This window comes from Vulpes vulpes, chromosome 5 (assembly GCF_048418805.1).
Source record: "Vulpes vulpes isolate BD-2025 chromosome 5, VulVul3, whole genome shotgun sequence".
NCBI classification, from domain to species: Eukaryota; Metazoa; Chordata; class Mammalia; order Carnivora; family Canidae; genus Vulpes; species Vulpes vulpes.
The window spans coordinates 57,724,007-57,744,763 of record NC_132784.1 but is presented as its reverse complement, the minus strand read 5'-3'; the positions used below and the strand labels follow the sequence as shown (position 1 = coordinate 57,744,763).

Here is a 20,757-nt window from a genome sequence, read left to right as displayed (position 1 = left end):
CATAAAGACATGCTAGACTCTTAAACTAAATTCAGTGCTGAAGATCAGACTGCAAGAAGTCTCATTACTGTATAAGGAAGGAATGTAATAGGTGTTTATAATGAGGTTGAGTATAGCTTGAAGCAAAGGCACAGCTGATTTATACTGCAGATAGGCACATTAACAAAATAAATACTTGGAGTGCTTAACTTTGCTCAATGTATGCAAAATCTAATTTTAAACATGCTAAGGTTATAGAACAGGACAAAAAAACAAAAAACCGCCACCCTAAGAGCTTCAGGTAAATACTTCCTGATACAGTAAACAATCAAGTTGGAATCAATGTTACACTATATCATAACTAGAACTATTCTAACTGAACACAGAACAGGATATTTCTGAAACTTCTTTTCCGATATTTTAAAGCTATGATAGTAAAGGCTCGCCATAATCTAAAGATTTTTATTTTCCTACCTTTAAAAAGAAAAACACCAAGAAATTAAATATTGGTAATTTGTCAAAGTATTTTCTACTTTTAACTTCTTACATATAAATGTGTAATCACAGGGTCATGTAAGAGCATTCACATGGTGTAAACATTTAAAATTTTATACAATTCAACACTGTGCAGATCTTGCTTTTTAGGTGGATTATGTGTTGGGGATGGTTCACTGAATAAATGCTTACGATCAGACTGACTTTTGAAAGTGCGTTCAGTGTTGGAAAAATTAAGTGTAAATAATTGATATCTTGCAAATGATTGTTTCCCAGATATTCTGGGTAACAAATATGTGAAACACGGAAATACTATTTTTGTTTTACACTGTGCGTTCCTAAGAGCTTAAGTGACTCAAACAGATCTCTATTTACTTTAAAGATGACTTTTTAAATGGTTCCATTGGTTTTTCACATGCTAGCACTTTTCGGGTGCATGTCGAAATTCACGGAAGCTGAGAAGTGTTGTCCCAGGTAATTTCCTTCTCCCACAGGCAGGTCTGCAAACACTGCAACAGCTCCTCACCTGCAGAGACCGTGCACACAGCATCTCAGCACTGCCTACCCAGTAATAAGCCATTTTGTCAAATGCAATTATAAATGATAATCACCTACACGTAATGAAGATACTCTTCAAGGCAGAACACAGAATACCCTCCTGCTTATGTGCCGGTAAAATTGAAGCAGGAATCACACTTGGAGAGGACTGTGTAAAAATGGCATTCTGGCCATTTGGACCTGTTATCAGTTCATTATGATAATGAACCTAACAAGACAGACAATTGTTGGATCTTCTAACTTTCATGATAAATATGCCTTTTAAAACTAAAACAGTCTAAAAACTACAACTAGTGAAGGAGAAAATTCTTCAAATACAATCTGGATTTCTTATGTGGGGCAAATAATTTAGAATCCCCCTCCATTTTTTTTTAATAACTGAGTTTTTTTTTTTATATAACTGAGTTTTGTATAAACACAACAGGACCAATCATTATTTTCACTTCCTCAAGCTATGATTATTTCGCTCCCAAAATCTAAATGTGATTATTAGCATTCCATTCTCTCTAAAAGTTAGAGAGAGCCACGCATTTCACGAGACAGTCTTGAATACAATGCACACGACTAAAAACTAATATGTCATTATGGAATTGTGATTCTGGTTGCATGTGTTAGGGACGGTATTGAACAACCATCATGAGCAGTTCACCTGACTTGACCAGGAGGAAATAACCCAGATGGGCCTATATTACTAGGGGCAGAGCTTCTAGAAGGAGCAAGACTTTCCGGTGAAGTGCTGAGTGAAAGTACCGACCTCTCATGTGTCCAGAAAGGGGAGTGGGGGGACATAAAGAAAGTGTTCTAACTTGCTTTGACAGCTCTTCTCATTACCATGATGTGTATGTGCTGAGATGGTATCATTTTTTTTTTTAAATGTTTTCTCTAACAAGAAAACCCATACTCTTCAAGAAAACCCAAAACTCTGAATGCAGGACTTCTAATGCCCTTTAACCCTGCCTAGTCTGAAGCCAACATTCTTTCAGATTCACAGGCACGCCAGCATCATTCAGTTAAAATCCACATTCTTAAATTGGCTTTGTAGTTAAAGACAGAAGTTATTAATTAATTATATCCATTAGTTAACAGGGCTTAAAATTTTTCATCTCAAGGTAAAACCATGTCAACGCGAGGCAGTGCGACAACAGGACAGCCCTACAAGCCTGAGGGATTTATTTCCAAAGCAACTGGAAATTTTTTCTTTCTTAAGGAAGGGGTTGAAAAACAAGCATGAGAATCATTATCATTATCGTCAAGGTAATTTCTTTTTGGCATCCTCCTGACTGTTCAAGGATGGGGAGACCCGGGCTTGTGCACAGACCAGGGATGAGGCAAGAACTGACCGTGCAGGGCCAAGTCACACAAGGCAGGAGGTGCTGAGTCCTGGGCCAGCTCGCAGGGGAGCCTCCCCTCCCGGTAGACAAGCCCCTCTGGAAGAGCTCCCCTGCCAGTGCCCCGCGGATCTGCTGCACGGGCTGCACCGGCGGGAGGAGCCGCCGCCCCGGGAGCCAGTCTCCTTGGCGGATACCAAATGTGAACCAGCCTTGACTTCAAGCTGGGTGCGGGTCCCTCGTGCTGAACTGGTTCTCCTGAACAGGGTCAGGAGGAGGGAGGAGAGGCTGGAAGATAAAGCTGCTTCAGTTTATGGGAGGAGATGTATAATTAGTTCAGCTATCCCCACACTTGCTATTTACACCGAAGACTTTCAGGGTTTCTATCACCGTTCGAATATTCTCCAGCAAGTTCTATGTTGCTCGGTTCTCCAGGAGAATGGAAATGGGTTCCACGGCCTTTCAGAGACAGCCTCTAACAAAAGGATGGCTTCCATGGCAGGCTTAAAAATAGAGGGATTTTTTTTTTCCTCTAACAGAATGTTTACAAAAAAATGTTTCTATTCTTAGGAACGGATCCCTCAGAGTGAGAGGAGCCCCCCAAAACTGTTTCATTTCTCTGTTTTAATTCCTGGTCAGCTACATAATATGCACGGATCATGTTTTCACTGTCTGTAAGAGCATACTCTGGTCTGAAGAAGACGATAGGCAGGACATTTATAGTTGTGATGGTCTTTTTAAGGTCACAAGTGAAAAGCACTGTTGGAATATATTTAAGAACATCTGAGAAATAACGCCTTCCTATAAAAATGTCCAACTACAGCCTTCTCTGAGAAGTCCCATGCCTGGTGAGGAAACGAAGCAGTTACAAACACAAAGTAGAGAGGTGCTTTGTAATTTTGTATATCAACCTCAAAGGCTCACCATTTTTCTGCTACACTTTCGCTACCTATTTTTAATTCCCCAGATTAACAAAAAAGGAGAGTAGAACTTTTTGGGCATGGGGAAAGGGATGTTAACTTTTCCACTTTAATTAGCAACTGTAAAATGCCACCTGGGTCTGCAGAGAAGGGAAAGGTACTCTCTGCTTTGCTTTTGCCATCCCTTAAAAATCTAGAAAGCATTTTTCAAGTTTTCCTAAATTGTGAAGAGACACTTATTTTCTTGCAAATTAATTCTTTTTAACTCCTTATGATAGCTTTGAATCCCATAAAGAAAGATGAATTATCACATACTGAGCCCAAGCTGTGAAACAGGAGGAGACAAATAGAGACCCCTACTGTGTTTAACAATGTAGAAGAAATTCCAGACGCAATAGAAAAATTTTGTCCTTTCCCCTAGACCTCCAAGCTTGTGCGTATGGAGCTGAACAGTGGAGGGCACTCGTGTTATGCTGAACGCCAGCGCTGACCCGCACGCTGGCTTTCCTCGACTCAGTGGCCCACAGCTCAAATTTGTTAAGTAACGACCACCTGTGGCACAGCCACCAAATGTCTTCTGTTTGAAACACTGGCAGTTCCTAATCTGTGTGGTGAAGCACCAGGGAGGGAAAACACTGTTTCCTTTATGGACACATGCAGATGGAGCAGCCACAACACACATTGGCCTTAACTCGGCCTCGACGCCGCATCGAATAATAAGATGTTTGTTACACTTCAAGGTTGCACGGCAGCCCTTTCACTGACACGCTGTGCGGAAGGCACACGCACCAGCATCCACGCCTGCACACATGCACACGCGCGCACATACACACACGCACACATACACTCCTGCCAGGGGTCCTCAAGGAGAACCACTTCCACCAGAATCGGGCCAAGGGTGAAGACAAGGTTTGTGCGGGGGGGGGGGGGGGGGGGGCGGGGGGGGGGCATTTCTGGTTAAGCTGAGGCCGGTCTGCAGTGCACTGTGCCACACACCAGGTCCCAGCGGGGCTCCTCTGGGCTGCCCACGCCGCAGCCCTCACTCACGCCACTTGGGTTTCAGATCTGCTACACGGAAAAATAAGTAAGTAACCCAGACCACTCAGACCTACCAACACACCTGGCTGCAAGAAGACAGCGCCAGAGAGGCGCGGACACCATCCTGTCCAGGAGCAAGGCTCTGATGAACTGTAACCGCCTCACACCAGGGCTCAGGCTATTAAATCATTTCCAGTATTTGTCAGCACTTTACCAGTGAAGTTTACACATACGCAAAAAATCATCTGGGCAGAGCCACTGCCCTGGGCCCTAGGTCGCTAAAGCCAGGGAATCTGCATGGCCCCAAGCCACACAATGGAATTATCTAACACTGCTGCGGAGGGGTCACTCTCGAGAGGAGGACCAGGAAGGCCGCCTGCACACCAAGTGCCATGGCACCTGCAGGGTTAATTAAACAGTTCAAGATGTAATGGCCACACAAAAGAAAACCGTTCTCTCTTCTTTAAGAACTATAAACACTTGTGCTGAATGAGATGGGCATTTGATAAGCCCTGCAGCACGGAGCAGGCTCCCGGGTCTCTAGTTAACACTCGGATTCAGTGTTAACACTTAATAGAACAGTGTTGAGTCCTGTTGCCAAGGTCAACAGCACAGATGCACTAATTGTATTATGAGCTTGACATCTAGTGGCCACCCCTGGCAGGGCAAAGCAGGCAAAGGTTAAATCAGCAAGGCCTGTCACGGCGCCTCTAACTACCCACCTTCTGGGAGAGCCAGCGGAAGCGCCCCCACTCTTGCAGCCCTACCTTCCTCGGACCTCAGCCGGGCTTGATGCTGTGCCGCTGGCAGCGGCTTTCCGGCCACGCAGGGAGGCAGGGGGGCCGGGGGGTGGGGGGGGGGCAGGGGGGCAGGGGCTGCAGGGTCAGCCTGACCCCAGCGGGGGTGCCTGGGGAAGACAGGCCCACGGAGGACAAGGTTTAGACACCACACTGGTGCCGGCAGGTCTCTGGTGTAAGTTCCTGCTGCCCCGAGAGGGTCCCCTTTAATTAACAAACAAATCAATCTTAATCTCTCACATAAATAGAGCCCATTACTTAATTTCATTATTTCAATTAATATTTTACACTTTCTGTAACGTGACTTGACCCGTTTGTTGGCTTGGAAATCACGCTGACAGGGAACTGTATCCTAAATCCTAAAAGTGTTCAAATTGCAAGGGAAAAATCTAAGGTCAGGGTTTTTTTTCAGATGCAGAAGTTTATTGAGAGTAATATTAAAACACTCCATTTTTACATAGATTTTACTTATGTCTGATTTGATATGAAATGTGTAGCAAGTTAGCATAGGCTGTCATCACAAATCTGTCCCATGAGTAACAGAACAAGATCTCATCTTTATGGAACTAAATCAGATATTCTGGTCTTACTCTGGCAACTAGTCAAGAAATCATGTAGGAAAAGAAAAACTAACAAAACAAAACAAAAAAAGAGCCCTTCCTGTTATAAATATCATGCAGAGAGTATCCTCCTTGAAACTATTTTGCAACGTTAAAAAACAGTGTAGAACATCATTAGCAGTGAAGACTTATTTTACTTAAAAACAAAACCAAACAAAACACCAAAACACTCTGTGTCAATTCTCACACTGAAGACTGCTAAATTCCAATAGACGTTCAGAACACACAACACCTCCTTGGCTGTATCTCTGCTGAATTCCGCCCCCCCCCCCCCCCCACCCAGTGTTCTCAGAGCCACCTTGAGATGAATGGTAAAGCCTCTTAGAGATTGCAGTTGAAAATGAAATCTGACCCACTTTTGCCTGCTTTTGCCATCATCTTGTATACAAAAAATAATCAGCTTGCTAAGTAATTCCTGCTGTTGGTATATGCCTTCTTCTTTTTCCGGCTCTGAACAGATCTAAAAATATTGGATTATGCATGTGTTGTCGAAGTTCAACATGTACATAAAAAACCCCTTGACTGCTGCTACATAATCAGTTCTTTCTCTGTAAGGTGGGAATTGGCATGCTTTTGTTGACCACCAATTTATGGATTTTTAAAGAGGTGAAGTTTTTAAAATGTTATTTAAAAAAAAAAATATTTGCAAATTCTTCTTTTCCTCCCCTGCCCCCCTTGGGTACTTTTCACCTTTCATGTTTCAGAGAAAACAATCTGCCTACAAATGGTAGAAAGTGGCTTCTGTATTGTTTGCTTTTGGAATGCTGAATTGTAAATGTGTGTAGTGTGGGCTGGGGGGAGTACTCAAGGCAAACCATGCATATACAGATAAAAGAAAAAAGATCTCTTCACCGAGGGCTGGTGGCCTTCTTTCCCCTAATTTAAACACAGTGTGTGAATACCACTGGTAAATTCTTAAATCACAGGCTCATCACATTTAAAAGGATTTTTAAGATAGCCACATGACTGTAAGTTGGCAGAAAATAAAAACACACTTTGAAACAATTAGTGCTCACAAACAAAATACAGGATGGCAAATTGTTTTAAATTGTAATATCCTTTTGTTCTTCCTTAAATGCATATTTTCTAACGACAATAAAACACGTCTTTATTAAGCTGCATTTCATACAACAAAGGAGAGCAATACCAACACTTTTTAAAGTTCTCAAAAGTGCTGTTCTGTCAGAAGTTTTAATTAATTTTTCTTAGAGCAAAAATACTCAGCTGGCTCAAAAGGTTTCATCACCGGTGGCACACGTTTAACTGAATCCTAAAGCTGCCTCACATTTATTTTCTAGATTTTCAGGAACAAGAATGAAACAATTTGCAATTTTAAATGGTAGTTCTAACAGAGAGAGTCAGTCTCAGGCATCCTTCAAATAAAATTTTACAACAGGGTAACTTCAGAACTTAACATAAACCGATATTACTTTTTCTCATTTAAGATATGACATCGTATTTCATTTCTGCCACGATAAGGTCTGGATAACACTGAAGCTATTTTGGGATAGCTACCATTTTATCACTTGCCTAAGAACCAAAGCCTGAGAAATAGTCATTTATATGTTTTAAGAACTAATCTCTTTTAACTGTAAACTGACGTGATTGTGCATCTCTGCCGTCCCCCACACCGTACTAAAAGCTGTGCATGTGTTTGTTTTCCATGGCATTATCAATAGCCTTCAATTTTACTTCATGCATCTACTGCTTTAATTAATATGTCACGCCCAAAGTGATACAAAAGAATTATTTACTTTGTCTCTAAAACACTGTAAACTAACTTAGCTCTCTTATAACTTCATGCACCGTCTGCTTCTTCCCCCTGCACTTAACAAAATTAGAATTTTGAGAATATCTGATTCGTGTCAGAGTGAGGGAGTTTCCACAAGTATTTCTCTTAAAAAAATTTTTTTTTTAGTTATCTTACTAACGACGATCAGCACGACAGAGTAACACATCCGTGAGCATTCCTTGAGTGAGCAGAGAACAGAGTATCTTTTATACTCCACGAACAATCAGCTTCAGAATAATTAAATCAGAAAGAACTATTTTTTAAATAGTTTGCCTAAAGTACCTTCAAAACAATCCAGGAAACCTACTATTTGACTAAAGCTCAGCCCCAGACAGGGTATTTCTGGCCTGTTGCAAAATACGATCAGGAACTGTGGCAATATCTTGATTACAATTCCCAACGACTGTGAAAAACCCAAGCTCGACAAACTTTAATCCTATGATGGGTAAAAACTCTGAATACGCCTCACCTCTAAATAAAGTCAGTAACAAGAGGAATTCGAAAGACAACTTGTAAATAATTTACTCCATCTTAGGTTTTCAAATATAGGCTACATATCCCTCAACATGTTTACACTATTAGGCTCACCAAGCTCACATTTCTGACGTGAAATTAAAAATGAATAGCAAGGCCTCAGCTTGTTAATTGTTAAATACAAGAGGTTTTACTCTATTAATTAAAATATGCTTTAATAAAAGGAGACATTGCACATTTTGATAACGGCCCTACAAAGCTGAGAAGTATTTACATTGTTGCATTTTGGGGCGGCTGTGAAAGCCGATTTTAAGCTATTCAGGAGCCACAATAATAAAGCTTTAAAATTCCTCACTGGGATGCAATGTAGTTCTTTTGAAGGAAAGACTGTCTTTCTCATTCGGCAGAAATAAATCCATTCATTTGATCATGTAGTCATTGAGGGCAATACAAAACAAACCAAGTGTGAGAAATTCTATGTGATGAAGTAAACAAAACAAAAAAAAATCCATTTCCATGACAAAAAGATTCTTTGTCCTTAATCTACCCACCATATGCAAGCGTTTCTTTTTAGCATATCTGCTGTTCTAATCTTGGGTGACTAGGCTACAGATAAGGCTCCCTACCTCCACGGCGACAAAAAGACCCTAACGAGTCCACTAATTTTATTTAATTCATTGGTTCCCGCCGCGTTGGCAGCATTTTCTCCCGTTGCCCGCTCCGGCGTGGACACGTACCTGCTTCGCCAAACTTTGCAACACCCCGGGACACACTCCCAAACTCCTTTTGCTTTTTGTTTTCTGTTTTCGTCTCGTTTGTACCGTCTGCGCCTCCGGGCTAAAGGATGCGCCTCTGCCTCCGTCCGAACTTACGAGCGGCCGGCACCAAAGTTGGGCAGCGGCTGTGCGGGAGGCCGGGGGCTCGGCGGGGGCTCGGCGGGGGCTCGGCGGGGGCTCGGCGGGGGCTCGGCGGGGGCTCGGCGGGGGCTCGGCGCCCCGGCCGCCCTCGCCCCCGCCCCCGCCCCCGCCCCGCGCGCCCCGCGCCCCGCGCCCTGCGGCCCCGGCCCCGCTCCCGCTCCCGCTCCCGCTCCCGGTCCCGCTCCCCGGCGAGGGCAGGGGCAGGGGCGGGGGCAGGGCGCCGGGCGCGGCCGCGGGATCCAGACCAGCCCGAGGCGACTTGGAGCCGCCGCCAGCGGGCCGGGTCCGCCGCGGTCAGGGAGCGCCCCCAGCGCGCGCCGGGTCCCGCCGGCTCCATCCCCGGCGGCCACGAGGAGGGCCGGGCGACCGCCGACCGCCGACCGCCGACCGCCGACCGCCGGCCCGGGCAGGGGCGGGGGCGGGGGCGGGGGCGGGGGCGGGGGCGGCCGGAGGGCAGCGCGGCGGCCCCGGGCCCGGCTCCGAACAAAGCTGCCCGGCGGCCTCCCCGGACGGCCCCGACCCCCGCCGGCCCGGGCCCGGCGTCCGCGCGCAGGAGCCCCCGGGGCGGCGCGGCCCCGGCACACGCCCCCCAGCGGGCCGCCCCCGCTCGCCCGAGCCCCGGCGCGCCCGCGCTGCGCCCCGACTGCGAGCCGCCGGAGCAAGTTTGCTCGCCCGCAACTCGGCGCCGCGCCCCGGGAGGACCGGTCCCCGCAGCCCGCCCCCGGCCCCCAGCCCCCGGCCCCCGGCCCGCGCCCGCCGCCCCCGGCCCGCCCGGCCCGCCCCGGCCCGCGCCCCTCACCGTGCTCGGGAGCCCCGTCCGGCGGCGGCAGCTCCTCGTCCGACTTGAGGTGCTGGGGCTTGGCCTGCTTGCGCCGAGACATGCTGCTAGCGGCGCGCGGGCCCCGAGCGGGGCGTCGGCATCGGCATCGGCGGCGGCGTCAGCGGGGCGGCCGCGGGGACGGCGCGGGGCGCGGGGCGCGGGGCGCGGGGCGCGGGCGGCGGCTGCGCGGGCGGCGCATGGGGCCGAGCAATTAGGCCGGTGAATAATGCATGTCCCGGCGGCCGCGCCGATTGGCCGCGCTCCCGGGCCGCGGCCTATGCAAATGAGGCCGCGCTCGCAATTAGCGGCCGCGCGGGGCGAGGGGCGCCTGCGGGCGCGGCGCGGCGGCGCTCACATCGCGGCCCCGGCGGCGGGCGCGGCGCTCCTGGGGCAGGGCAGGGCCGGGCAGGGCCGGGCCGGGCCGGGCCGCGCGGCAAACTTTGGCGGCGTCCGCGCGGCGCCGTCTCCGCCCGCGCGCCGGGCTCGCCCCTTTATAGGCTCCGCCGCCCGCGCCCCGCGCCCCCCCGCCGCCCGGCCGCCCCTCCCGCAGCGAGCCCCGCGGGCAGGGCTCCGGCCCGCGCCTTTGTCTCCCGGCCCGCTCGGGCGCGCAGGACCCAGCGGCCGGCGGGCTCGGCTCCCCGGCGGGGCGCGCGGCTCAGGGCCCCCGCCCCGGCCGCCGTCCCCTCCGAGCTCGCGTCCCCTCCGCGGGCTCCGCGGGCTCCGCCGCCGGCCGGGCGGCTCCGAGGCTCGCGGCCGCAGCGGAGCGGAGTGCGCACGCCGGGGTGGCGGGACTTCGGCAAGACCAACTTTCCGGTTCGGAAGCGGCGCGGGCCGCGCGGCTCCTCCCCCTCCCCTCCCCCCTCCCCCCTCCCCCCTCCCCCGTGCCCCCTCCCCTCCGTCCCCGTCTCCCCGCCCCCCCGGGCCTCTCCGACTCGAGCGCCCGCCCCGCCCGCCCGGCCTCCGCGCCGCCGGCGGCTCCCTAGGTCCCGCGGGCGGCCGGGGCGGCGGGGCTCCGGGGTCCCGCGCACCAGCCCCCTTCCCGCCGGGCCCGGCCGGGGCGTCCGCGGAGCGGGCGGGGGCGCAGGGCGTGCCAGGGCCGCGCGACCCAAAGTTCCAAGTCCACGAAAGTCGCGCGCGCGGCCCGCTGCGTCCTAGGACTTGGCGGGATGACGGGGGTGGGGGGGCGCGGGCGAGGGGGTCGCGGGCGTGCGGCCGGGCCCAGCACCCTGGGGCGGCCGCAGCGCGCTCCCGCCCCGCGCCCGCCGTCCCCTCGCCGTCCCCTCGCCCTCCCCTCGCCCTCGCCCGCACGCGCCCCGCCCCGCCCCGCGCGCCCCCCGCCGCCCCGCGCACACCCTGCTCGCCCACTCCCGCGTGCTCCCCCGAGATGTGCCCCGGCCGGGTCCTACTTTGCCTTTTTTCATTTCCTAAATTTCTTATTTTGTCCCTCACAAGTGGCCCTGTGTGGTACGAGGCTGTGGCACAGATGGCCTCGCGGCGTCTGCGCGGGGAAGCGGGAGGTGACTGTCAGCCCGAGCGCACGGGGGCTGCGGGCTGCTCGCGTGGCCGGGGGGTGCTCTGCCTGCCTGGGCCCCCGGGGACGGACCCCAATCCCAGGCTTCTCGCCCGCCTCCCCGCGGGCTTCTCTTCCTTTCTAGAATCTTCTCGTTTCCAGCCTGGTTCTCTCACCCGCCTGTAATTGTGTAAGTTTCACGAAGCAACAGCTTGGGCTGCAGGAAAGCGCAGGGTGATGGGGAGAGGAAGGACGCGCACAGGTCGGCGTCGTCTCCAAGACACCCCACACCCCCCGCGTCGCCACATGTATCCCCCCCCCCCCCCCCCCGCTAAAAAAAAATCCCGAAGGTTGGTTCTGTTTCGCTTTTGAGTGGTGGGCGTATTCATTTAGGCGATCTTGCTTTTGAAAAGAAAAAAAAAAAAAAGACCAATAAAAGATGTTTGAAGTCTAGAGTTGACTGGCCCTACACCACGCTTTTAGGGTCGAGCTGGGAGGTTGTCCTACCCTGTGAACTTTCGCGAACGCGGCGGGCATTGGGGGACGCTCTGGGCTCCGGCACCGAGGCGCTTGGCACCGGAAAGTTTGCAGCCTGCAGCCGGGGCTTCGGGGCTTCGGGGCTTCGGGGCTTCGGGGCTTCGGGGCTTCGGGGCGAGCGGGGCAGGGACTTCCCGGGGGAAGGGCCGAAGGGAAGCGGGGGCAGGGGGACGGGAAGGGGACGCTGGGGTGCGGAGGGGCGGCTGTAGCGAATGAAGTTTCTTGCAGAATTTGCAGGACCGGCCAGAGTTGGGGAAGTTGCAGAGCTGCCGCTGAAGGTACGTTTCGGTGACACAAGAGAAAGAGCTCGAACACAGTCGTCGGTGGGGCAGACCCAAGGGTAAAGGTGCACTGCTTTTCGGGGACCTGGTTCACTTTCTCTTTTTTTCCCCTCCTTTTTACAAAAAACCCACACCTTAAGCAGCAGCAGCCGATGTAGGCTGTCGCGGCGCCCGAAGCCCTTTCAGGGAAGCCCGAGCCGGCTCCCCCGCAGCCTCCTGGCCTCCGGGGCACCGACTCCTCCTCTTTGGGCCACTTGGCGCGCGCCGACCTCCACCTTTTTTGTTCTTTAGGCCATTCGTCCGCGGCCCCCCCCCCCCCCCCCCGCCGCCGCCAACTGCTTTCCCACAGGCTGGCACGGTTTCCCCAAGTCTTCCTGGCACTTGCAAACGCAACTGTTTAATTTTGTCAACTTGGCTTTGCATTTTCTACGAGGTGTGGTCTTTGAGAGGGTCTTCGAGGGGCCTCCAGTGGAGGCAGATCTGAGACCTCGGCCTTTTATCTGTACGAGGCAAGCCCGCAGACTGCAGAGGTGTCGCGCCAGTCGTGCTGAGCTTTGTACGGGGGAAGGTGCAGCAGGCTGAGCCTGGCGCGGTGTTGGACACAGTGGACCCGCGCGGACGCAGGACTCGGAGCTGCCGCAGCCGGACCTGCCCGCCGTCGGCTCGGGTCGCGCCGGCTGTGCAGAGTGCAGTGGGCCGGGTGAGGTCGCCGGCCCAACACCGCCCTCCGCGCCTGCTGCGCTGGGATTTCGTTGAGAAAATCGAGCAGACGTGGAGGAAGGGGTCAGGAAGGATATGAAACGGGAACCCTTGCGAATTCCGGCCAGCGCTAGAATGGTGCAGATCAGTGCATCTGTGGCGCATCCTTCTAAAAATCGACTGGGGTAAACAAGGTCAATATATATATTTTTAAAAGGTCTAAAGCAAAAGGCGCATTACCTCCTCACTCACCTGTTCTGCTTTCCTTGCCTCCCTCCACTGAGATCTGAAACTTTTCCTTAATTGTTTTTATTCACTGCAGCAAGTTTTAATGAAAGCACATGCATCTGAAGCTTGAGTCACAACCATAGATTTATTGCGAGGTGACAGCATGTCAACAGCATATTTTCACAGATGAGGGACAGGATTATCCTCCGGTCGTGCCTAGATTAAGGGCAACCACAGAAATGGAAATGCGTGCCCGAGGTGCGGACACCGGCTCCTGCATGTGAGACACATGCACTCACTGTCACATGACCACTGCCTATTAAAATTTGTAATACCTAAATACTATTGCAAAAACAAAAGTTGCTTTTCTTCTCTGTAATTAAATCTAATTTGTTAATTGTCTTCCTCTTGCAATGTTGTTTTCATCTTATGAGGCGACATGTTATTATTTTGTCTGCTTAATAATATTATTTACAAATTAATACTGTAGATTACATTAGCGGAACATATAATTAGATGTTTGATTTAATTTGTATCATTTATTCAGATAAAACAGAAAGCCTATCTGCAGGATGGATTTGACAAGGGGAGTTGAAGAGTGGGTTCTGTTCTAATACCTCAGCTTAGTGAATCTACGTGGCTCTCCATCCACAAAGCACACTTTTACCTGAGGTGCATTTGGTACTTTATCATGTGCTTATTTACCTAGCCATTTAATACAGAAAAAGTATTCAAGTATTACAGCTCTATTTTCTGTCTCCTTTCAGGCTTTCCCCCTCAAATCAAAGTTCTTGCCACTGGCTTTCACTCCCTTCTCTCTGGTTCCTCCTCCACCCCCAACTTTTGTTTTGGGTCCTTGTCATTAAATCCAGCATGATTTTGTGTCTTTAATGCTGTGACAAGTGACCGCTAATTGGTTCTCACTTGAGCAAAGATATTACCATACTAATATTATTATTGGTAAGAAGAGGTAATTGATAACACCACCTGCCACTCTGGGGCAGTCACAATGATAAATGTTTCCATCAACAGGAAATCTGTGCTTGGTGTACCACAGCCCAATGCAAACAGCATGTCAAGTGCCAATTATAAAGATGTTGCTTTTCTGTTACATTGTGGGGGCGCTAGGAAACATGGAGCCCCAAATTATATTTATGGCTTTTTGAAAAACGCTTTTCCAAGCTTCTTGCTCACCCACTTGAAGATAACTTTCCCCTTTAAAAAACAAAAAATGTTCTCCTTAAATAAACCAATACACAACTAACTGCCCTGCCCACATTCCACTCAGCCCCTGCTGTCACCCTCTTGGCTTTCAAAGCTCTTGAGGTGAATATGCCGAAATTTTTAATAGATGGGAACCAAGAACATAGCATATAAATCCATCTAGGTCTATGTGCTTTGCAGCATCATGTCTGTTCATTGCAGGATGGCTTACTACCTCCCCGGTAGGCATCCCAGGCAAACGTCTCATAGCTTTTTATGTCTCACAGAGAAACACCAGCACATGGCCATCCGTCTTCACACTTGGGGATGCAAATGATCAGAAAGTGCGTCTCTTGTGACCGTTGAACTGTGTATTTGGGCTGCATATAGATCTAGGAGAGGCACTTGAGCATGTATGGTGGCATAAATAATGCTGGCCGGCTAAAACTTTGACTCCCTTGCTTATAGGAAAGCTCAAACGATTATTATTAGCTTGCATTATTAGATGCAGGCCTCAAAAGGCGAAATCAGCTATTGATAATTGCAAGAAGTATACAGCAGCTACTGTATCGATCGGCTTGTCCCTATTCCCCTGGTATGGGAGAGATAAGAAGACTCAGTCTTTAGTGCAATATAATTTCTTTTGACCTATCTGCTTGCTACAGACTTATGATGAATAGCCAGAGTGGTTAAAGTCCTTTATCACGAAAGTTACCCCTTGATATAATATTGATTCTTTATAACTAGCTCCAAACACAAAAATCAAACTGTCCACTTGACCATCATCATCATCAATATCATCACAAAGCCTCTGGAATAAAGATCAGCACCAGCCTGAAAACGCTTTCTATAATCTTACCAGCTAATCTTTATTTGCTGATGATGAAAAGAAAGTGGGGGGGGGGCAGAGGGAGAGGGAGCGGAATGTCATTTGGACGAACACTGTATTTATATGTGTGCATATGCCAGGCCGACGCGCGGCGGCCACTCCTCGTCGGCACCCGCGGTCAGCGTGGCCGGCCTCCGCAGCGCCCGCCTCCCCCGACCCCCGGGCTGGGGCGCGGGAGGCCGGGGGTCGGGCAGAGACGGCCGGAGCTCCACGCGAGCTGCGGTCGAGGACGGAAGGACCCCCGCGGCCTCCAGGGTCACATGTCCCGGGCGTTCGGCCGGCGGCCCCGGCGGGAGCGCGGGGAGCGGGGCGCACGCCGGGTGGGCTCGCCAGCCCGGAGGGGCCGCGCCTGGAGCGCACATCAAAGGCCGCCGTGCAATTGGTGTGCATTTCCCCCAATTAACGGCATTTCCTGCCCCCTCCCCCGCCGCCCCGCCCCCGCGCCGCCGGCCGCCGGGCGCAGGGACGAGCCTCTCCCGGGAGCGCGCGTGTCCCTGCGGGCGCTGTGGACGCCCAGCCCCGGCCCCACGGAGTTTCGGGCGCCTTTTGGGGGGAGGGGCTTATGGGTACGGGGGTTGCGGACAGAACCCCAACTTCTCAGTGCCTGATGTCCGCACCAGCAGACTTCCATCCTGGTCTCGACCGGCCGCCGTACTCGGACACCTTCGGCCGGACACCCCCGCCCCAATCCCTCCTCCCGCGATCCCGCAACCCTCAGCCTGCAGAGCGGGGTGGGGGCGGGGGTAAAGGACGTGCAGAGGCGCAGGCCTCCCTCCCCAGGCTCCGCGGTCTCCCCTAACTAGTGCCGCAGGGGCCGGGAGCTCGAAGGCCCCCGGAGCTCGGACCCCACTGTGTGTGGGGGACACAGCCGCGCCAAGGCCCCTCCCTGGGGGCTGCCCCGAGGGAGGCCCCTCAGGTGGGGCGGGGCGCGGCGCAGGCGGCCTCGGGCTGGGGACGGCCCGGCTCACTCCCCCACCTCCGGTGCCCTCGCCTCCCTTCGGGCCCGGGGGCGCCTCCCACCCCCACTCCCTGGTGCCGACCCCTCCACGCGGGGCCCCTTCGCTTGATCGCAGCCTGGGGGAGCCTTGGACGAACCCCCACGAGGGATTTCATGACCTGGCGCCGCCCCACCTTGGTCCTGGAGCCCTGAGAGAGTGCTGGGGTGGGGGGCGGGGGCGCCACACCCCGATGACCCAACCCGTCTCCTCCTGCTCGGTGTGGGGGTGAGAACTGCAGTGGGCGTGAGAACTGAGCGGCCACCCCTGCTCCGGCCCCAGCGCACTGGCAGCGCGGGGGACACCCCCTCCCCATTTCCCTGGCTGCAGCACACACCCGCTCTTCCTAACATGTTCAAAGCGGGCCCAACTTTGATGTGACCGGTCCCATCGGTCTTGGCTTTCTCATTATCACAAATGTCATTTGCTTTGGCTCTGAGCTCTGCAAAAACACAGAGCTGAAATTCTGCAGAAGGCCCAGCCTGTGGGCCAGGCGCTCACCCAGAGTCCTTGAACCACTGTGCTGGGGTCCTGCTCCGGTTCAAGGATGAATGTCTTCACTATGAACTAATGCACTGTGCTATTAGCAGAGCAGATCCTTCTGGCTGTCCTGGCAGGTCAGGGACAGGAGAGGAGGAGCAAATATCATACAGATCAGAGTGAGTTCACATTCCCCAGGCGGAAAAAAAAAAAAAAAAAAAAGGCGAAAAACCAAATCAAGAAAAAGGAAAAACATCACGACAGCAGAAGGAACAGTCTCATACTCAAACTGTGCAATATGATTTCATTAGCTAAATAAATGACCAGGTAGGTCCAGACATGTGGGCTGCCTCCTGCTGGGCCTCCCTAGCAAGACTGCTGGGCTCCCAGGAGGTGCCTCTTTGTGCCTTAGTGAGGCCCCCGTTGGGGAAAAGGACAGCTCTCAGGATTCCAGAGCTTCCCAATGTCATCAGATCTGCTTCTCTCTTCTGCACTGGGAGCCACTGTTTTGCTTAATAATGTATTCCGTGCCTTGAACTGTATACGCTTGATTCATCCAGACTTTTCTGTTTGAAATCAGGTTGGAGGAAGTGAAGTAGAGCTCCTGCATGAAAGAGGGCGCTCCTTGCCCTGCAGTGAAGGGGGCGCGCTGTTCCCCAAAGACACGGATTTTCTTGGAATTGGAAAGTTAAAAAAAAAAAATCCTGTATAGAAATTTTGATCACTGGGTGGAAAGTGGATTTGCCTAAAGTCTAGAAATGTTTTTTCTGCACATGCATACTCTGCTTTAAGAAAACCTATTGAACCGGATTTCATAGGATTGAGAGTGGAAGGGGTCATTATTTGCTTTACAAAGAGTTCCTCACTTTTCAGGAGAATTCACTGCAGATTTGTCTTGAGGAGGCAGTGCTGCAGTATACTGTAAATCAGCCAATCTCTACCAATCTCACAAAGCCAGGCTCCCCACGGCTCTGAAGGTGGCATGCTGGTGGCTCCTCAGGAGTGGGGGGCTTCAGTGATGTCCTTCAGCTAGTGCGGCCAGCATGGTGGGTGTTTCGTTGCTCAGCTCCAGGGAAGAACAGCTCTGCTCTCCCGCGTCAGCCCCACCTCAGCCTCTGGGGCAGCAGTGGCAGTAGGCCTCATGAAAGCATTGGAAGGAAGGGTGAGCTCAGACGCTGAGAGATAACACGTGTGGCTGGAAGAAGGGACCCAGGCAAGAGGGAAAATCAAATGCTCATAAAGAGGGCATATTTACCTACGTGATGGAACCATTTCCGGGGAAAGTGGGGCTCAGGAGAAATCAGAGGCCCCGGAGAGCAAGAGGAGGGGGATGAGACCGCAGGGGGCTGTCGGGTGCAAGCTCAGAAGGAGGTGGTCTCAGAAGGAGCCAGCAGCGAGGGTGGGGATGGCTTCTGGGGCTCTGTGTAGCGGGCTGACTTGGAGGGGCTGAAGGAGAAGCTGAGGTTTGCAAGTGGCCTGTCAGCTCTCTGAGTCCCATGTGGTGTGACAGGCCTCACTGGTCCCTGTCCTCATGGCATCTGCACCAGAGAGATGCCCGAGCAGCTGTCTGCACCTCCACTGTGGGCTCACTCTGCACACCCGTCTTTGCTGGGCCCCCCTGCCACTCTGCTATGGGGCTCTCCAGGGTTGAGAAACAGTGCAGCTCCATTTGGTAAACTGCTTACTGGTCTAGGTGGAGAATTTGGGAACAAGAAGTGGTGTTTGCTTCCCCATTCGAGGCACAGGTATCATCCCATCTTCTCTGAGTGGGCGTCTTTTGCAACTCTGGAAGATTATGGTCCTTCCCATGTAATCTCGCTCTGGTTAGGTTTCATCTTACATTGTTCTCAAATCCATTTCAGAGCCAGGTTTTGTGCGCTCGGGTCAGAAGTCCCTGCATGCGTCCCCTCCAGGACTTGGGGCCACCGTGGGTACTCTGTTGATGTGGGGCCCTGGCCCAGCAGGCCTGAGAGTGGTCATCCAAGACGTGTACACACATCCACGAGCTCTGAGCTCTCAGGGTAGAGTCCTCAGTCTGTCCCCTTAGGTGTCCTGAGCTAATTCAGGGGGAGAAGTGTTCACGCTGCCTTCTCAAAGTGCCTCAACCCCAAGGCATCTTTGCTGAACATCTTTGGGGCCGGGCATCCTGCCGTGAGCCCTAGTTGCTTGGTTTCTCCAACTGCTCTGCTTATTAACCTATTTTACAGATGCACTGATACCCATTTGATGATATTAAGGACATGCCCAAGGTCACATGTAAGGTAGTAAAGGAACCTGCGCTCACTTAGGTATTCCTCAGAGACCTTCACAAGTGAGCATTGCCTGTCCTTACCACCAAGCAAAGTCCCATCCTGTTAATGCATGCTCTGACAATTCTGACGTTTAGGATTTTCTGCACACTGTATTTTTCCTTTTGCCTCCGCAGCACTGTGCCAGTCTTCGTAAGTGCCGCGTCAGCCTCCTCAGGGGCATCTTGCTCTCATCCTTCCTGTTATGGTTGCTGTTGTTTGGTTGGGTTTTGGGGGCAAAGTACATCATTTTCTTTTGCAGATGGATTTGTTCAGATGGTCTTCCGCCTTGCCCTTCTGTCCCACCTGAGCCAATGTCCTGTTGGAACATCTAACTCATCTGAAATAACCTTTCCTTTCATTTTCTTGGCTGATTTTCAGATCCAATTTGACTTTATTTTTTGAGGAAGTCTTTCAAGATTATATGTACTTCACTCTCTGGTCCTGCTTTCCTTCTCCTCCTCCTCTTCCTCCTCCTCCTCTTCCTCCTCCTCCTCCTCCTCCTTCTTTTTGCAATCATAGATACTACATGATTTGTCCACCTGTGTCCTTAAATACGATCACATACTATTCATCCACCAGTTTTGTGCTGAGGGTTTTGTTGTATCCTCAGCTCCCCCAATACCACACAAGGAGCTTATTGGTAGCCCATGCTATGGGAAGGAGCTAGAGACTGCTAGAGATCTGGAACCTGGTCCAGGGCCACACCGCTAGAGCTCCGTGGATGGAGGGGTAGCCATGGGCCAAGACACCTGTGCCCATGAGCTTAGCCCCTTCTTTGAATTAACACTGGCTACAGCCTGGTGTCTCTGAAGACAGAGCTCCATCCATAGTCTCCGAACCTCTGCAGGGTTGAGAATTAAGAAAATTGCCTCCAATATGTAAGAACCCTTGACTGGTCATTAGAACCTTCTATTCTTTGTGCTAAATCAGAGGAGATAAAAATATCAAGGTACGGGTTAGTGCAGAGACCACGTGTGTGGAGGTGGAGAAGGTGGTAGCAGAGACATATGGAAATAGAGTGCAGCCTGGTCTGGCCTGAGTGGGTGGTTATGGGACATGGTAGGAGGGGTGAGGCGGGGATGGAGCAGGTGCTCAGTAGACATCTGAATGAAGGACCACAGTTGTAATCGTGGGATTCTGTCCCAGGCTTGACGTTGAGGCAACTCCAACTAAGGACCCCTGACTGCGTGGGTGCGTGGGGAGTGGGGACCACCTGGGCGCAGGCCACAGCTTTGGGGAGCTCTGTTGTGACCACACTGCCCTGAAGTTTTCCCCATCCGTTGAGGAAAATCTTTGAATGCTACAGGGAGCTCATGCAAGCACGGAAATGGCCATCCAACGCCGTCACGTATGTTTGGGTGTGAGAACTTCCAGGGGGGGCAGTAGCACAAAGTGGCATTTTGCTCTCCAGAAAGTCAGCGAATTCCACGATGTAGACGTGAGTGCACGCTCATGCTCCTGCTCTCCTCTAACGCCTCCCGACAGCCCTTTCACTCAGAGGAAAACAAGACGCAGCCCTTGGGTTGACCTTTTGTTTTTCTGCTGGAGAAATGAATATAGAGTGGTTTTCCTTGGACAGCATGGACACGTGTCAGCCTTTGATTGTCAGCGTGAACTCAAATGGGGCCGAGTTGTAGGGTTTGCTGCTCTGCCCACATCTTGGCCGCACAGTGACTGCGGTCTGTGAATGGGCTGACCACGTTGCCTCTGGTTTTGGAGCAAGGATGCAGCCATAGGAGGACGGTCACCTCCCCGCAGACGCAGGCCTGCTCCGGAGCACTGGCTCAGCTGGACTCACGTGTTGTTGGTGCGGGACTATGTGCGATTTTATGCGACGTGCTCTGCTCCCGAGTGTTGGGGAGGCACCGTCTCTCTGTGCACGGAGCTCTGCGTGTTAGACACACCA

The 20,757-nt window shown here is 52.0% G+C and overlaps 2 protein-coding genes across 4 annotated transcripts in view; one reads left to right on the top strand and one right to left on the bottom strand.

Moving 5' to 3' along the window:
* The window catches only part of SALL3 (spalt like transcription factor 3), a 21,575-nt gene extending 11,526 nt beyond the window's left edge, over positions 1 to 10,049 (bottom strand). For 2 of the 3 annotated variants that reach the window (XM_072758140.1, XM_072758141.1), the window contains exon 1: positions 9,718 to 10,049. In XM_072758140.1, coding sequence (XP_072614241.1) covers positions 9,718 to 9,799 — 82 coding nt within the window. In that variant the 5' untranslated portion in view covers positions 9,800 to 10,049. Of the gene's footprint in view, positions 1 to 8,738; positions 8,910 to 9,717 lie in introns of those variants that run through there. The other variant, XM_072758142.1, reaches the window with a different exon arrangement.
* LOC140599125 (uncharacterized) lies at positions 9,965 to 13,395 on the top strand. The gene is made up of 3 exons (XM_072760156.1): positions 9,965 to 10,551; positions 11,191 to 11,255; positions 11,394 to 13,395. The coding sequence occupies exons 1-3, from the start codon at positions 9,965 to 9,967 to the stop codon at positions 11,432 to 11,434; spliced, it is 693 nt and encodes a 230-aa protein (XP_072616257.1). The 3' UTR covers positions 11,435 to 13,395.
* Positions 13,396 to 20,757: the final 7,362 nt, after the last annotated feature.

Excerpts from the sequence above, each read along its gene's own strand:
- LOC140599125 (XM_072760156.1), top strand. The coding sequence starts at position 9,965 with ATGCATGTCCCGGCGGCCGCGCCGATTGGCCGCGCTCCCGGGCCGCGG. Across the intron at positions 10,552-11,190 it reads TCGGCAAGACCAACTTTCCG|TGGCCCTGTGTGGTACGAGG; the intron begins GTTCGGAAGCGG and ends GTCCCTCACAAG. Across the intron at positions 11,256-11,393 it reads TCTGCGCGGGGAAGCGGGAG|AATCTTCTCGTTTCCAGCCT; the intron begins GTGACTGTCAGC and ends CTTCCTTTCTAG.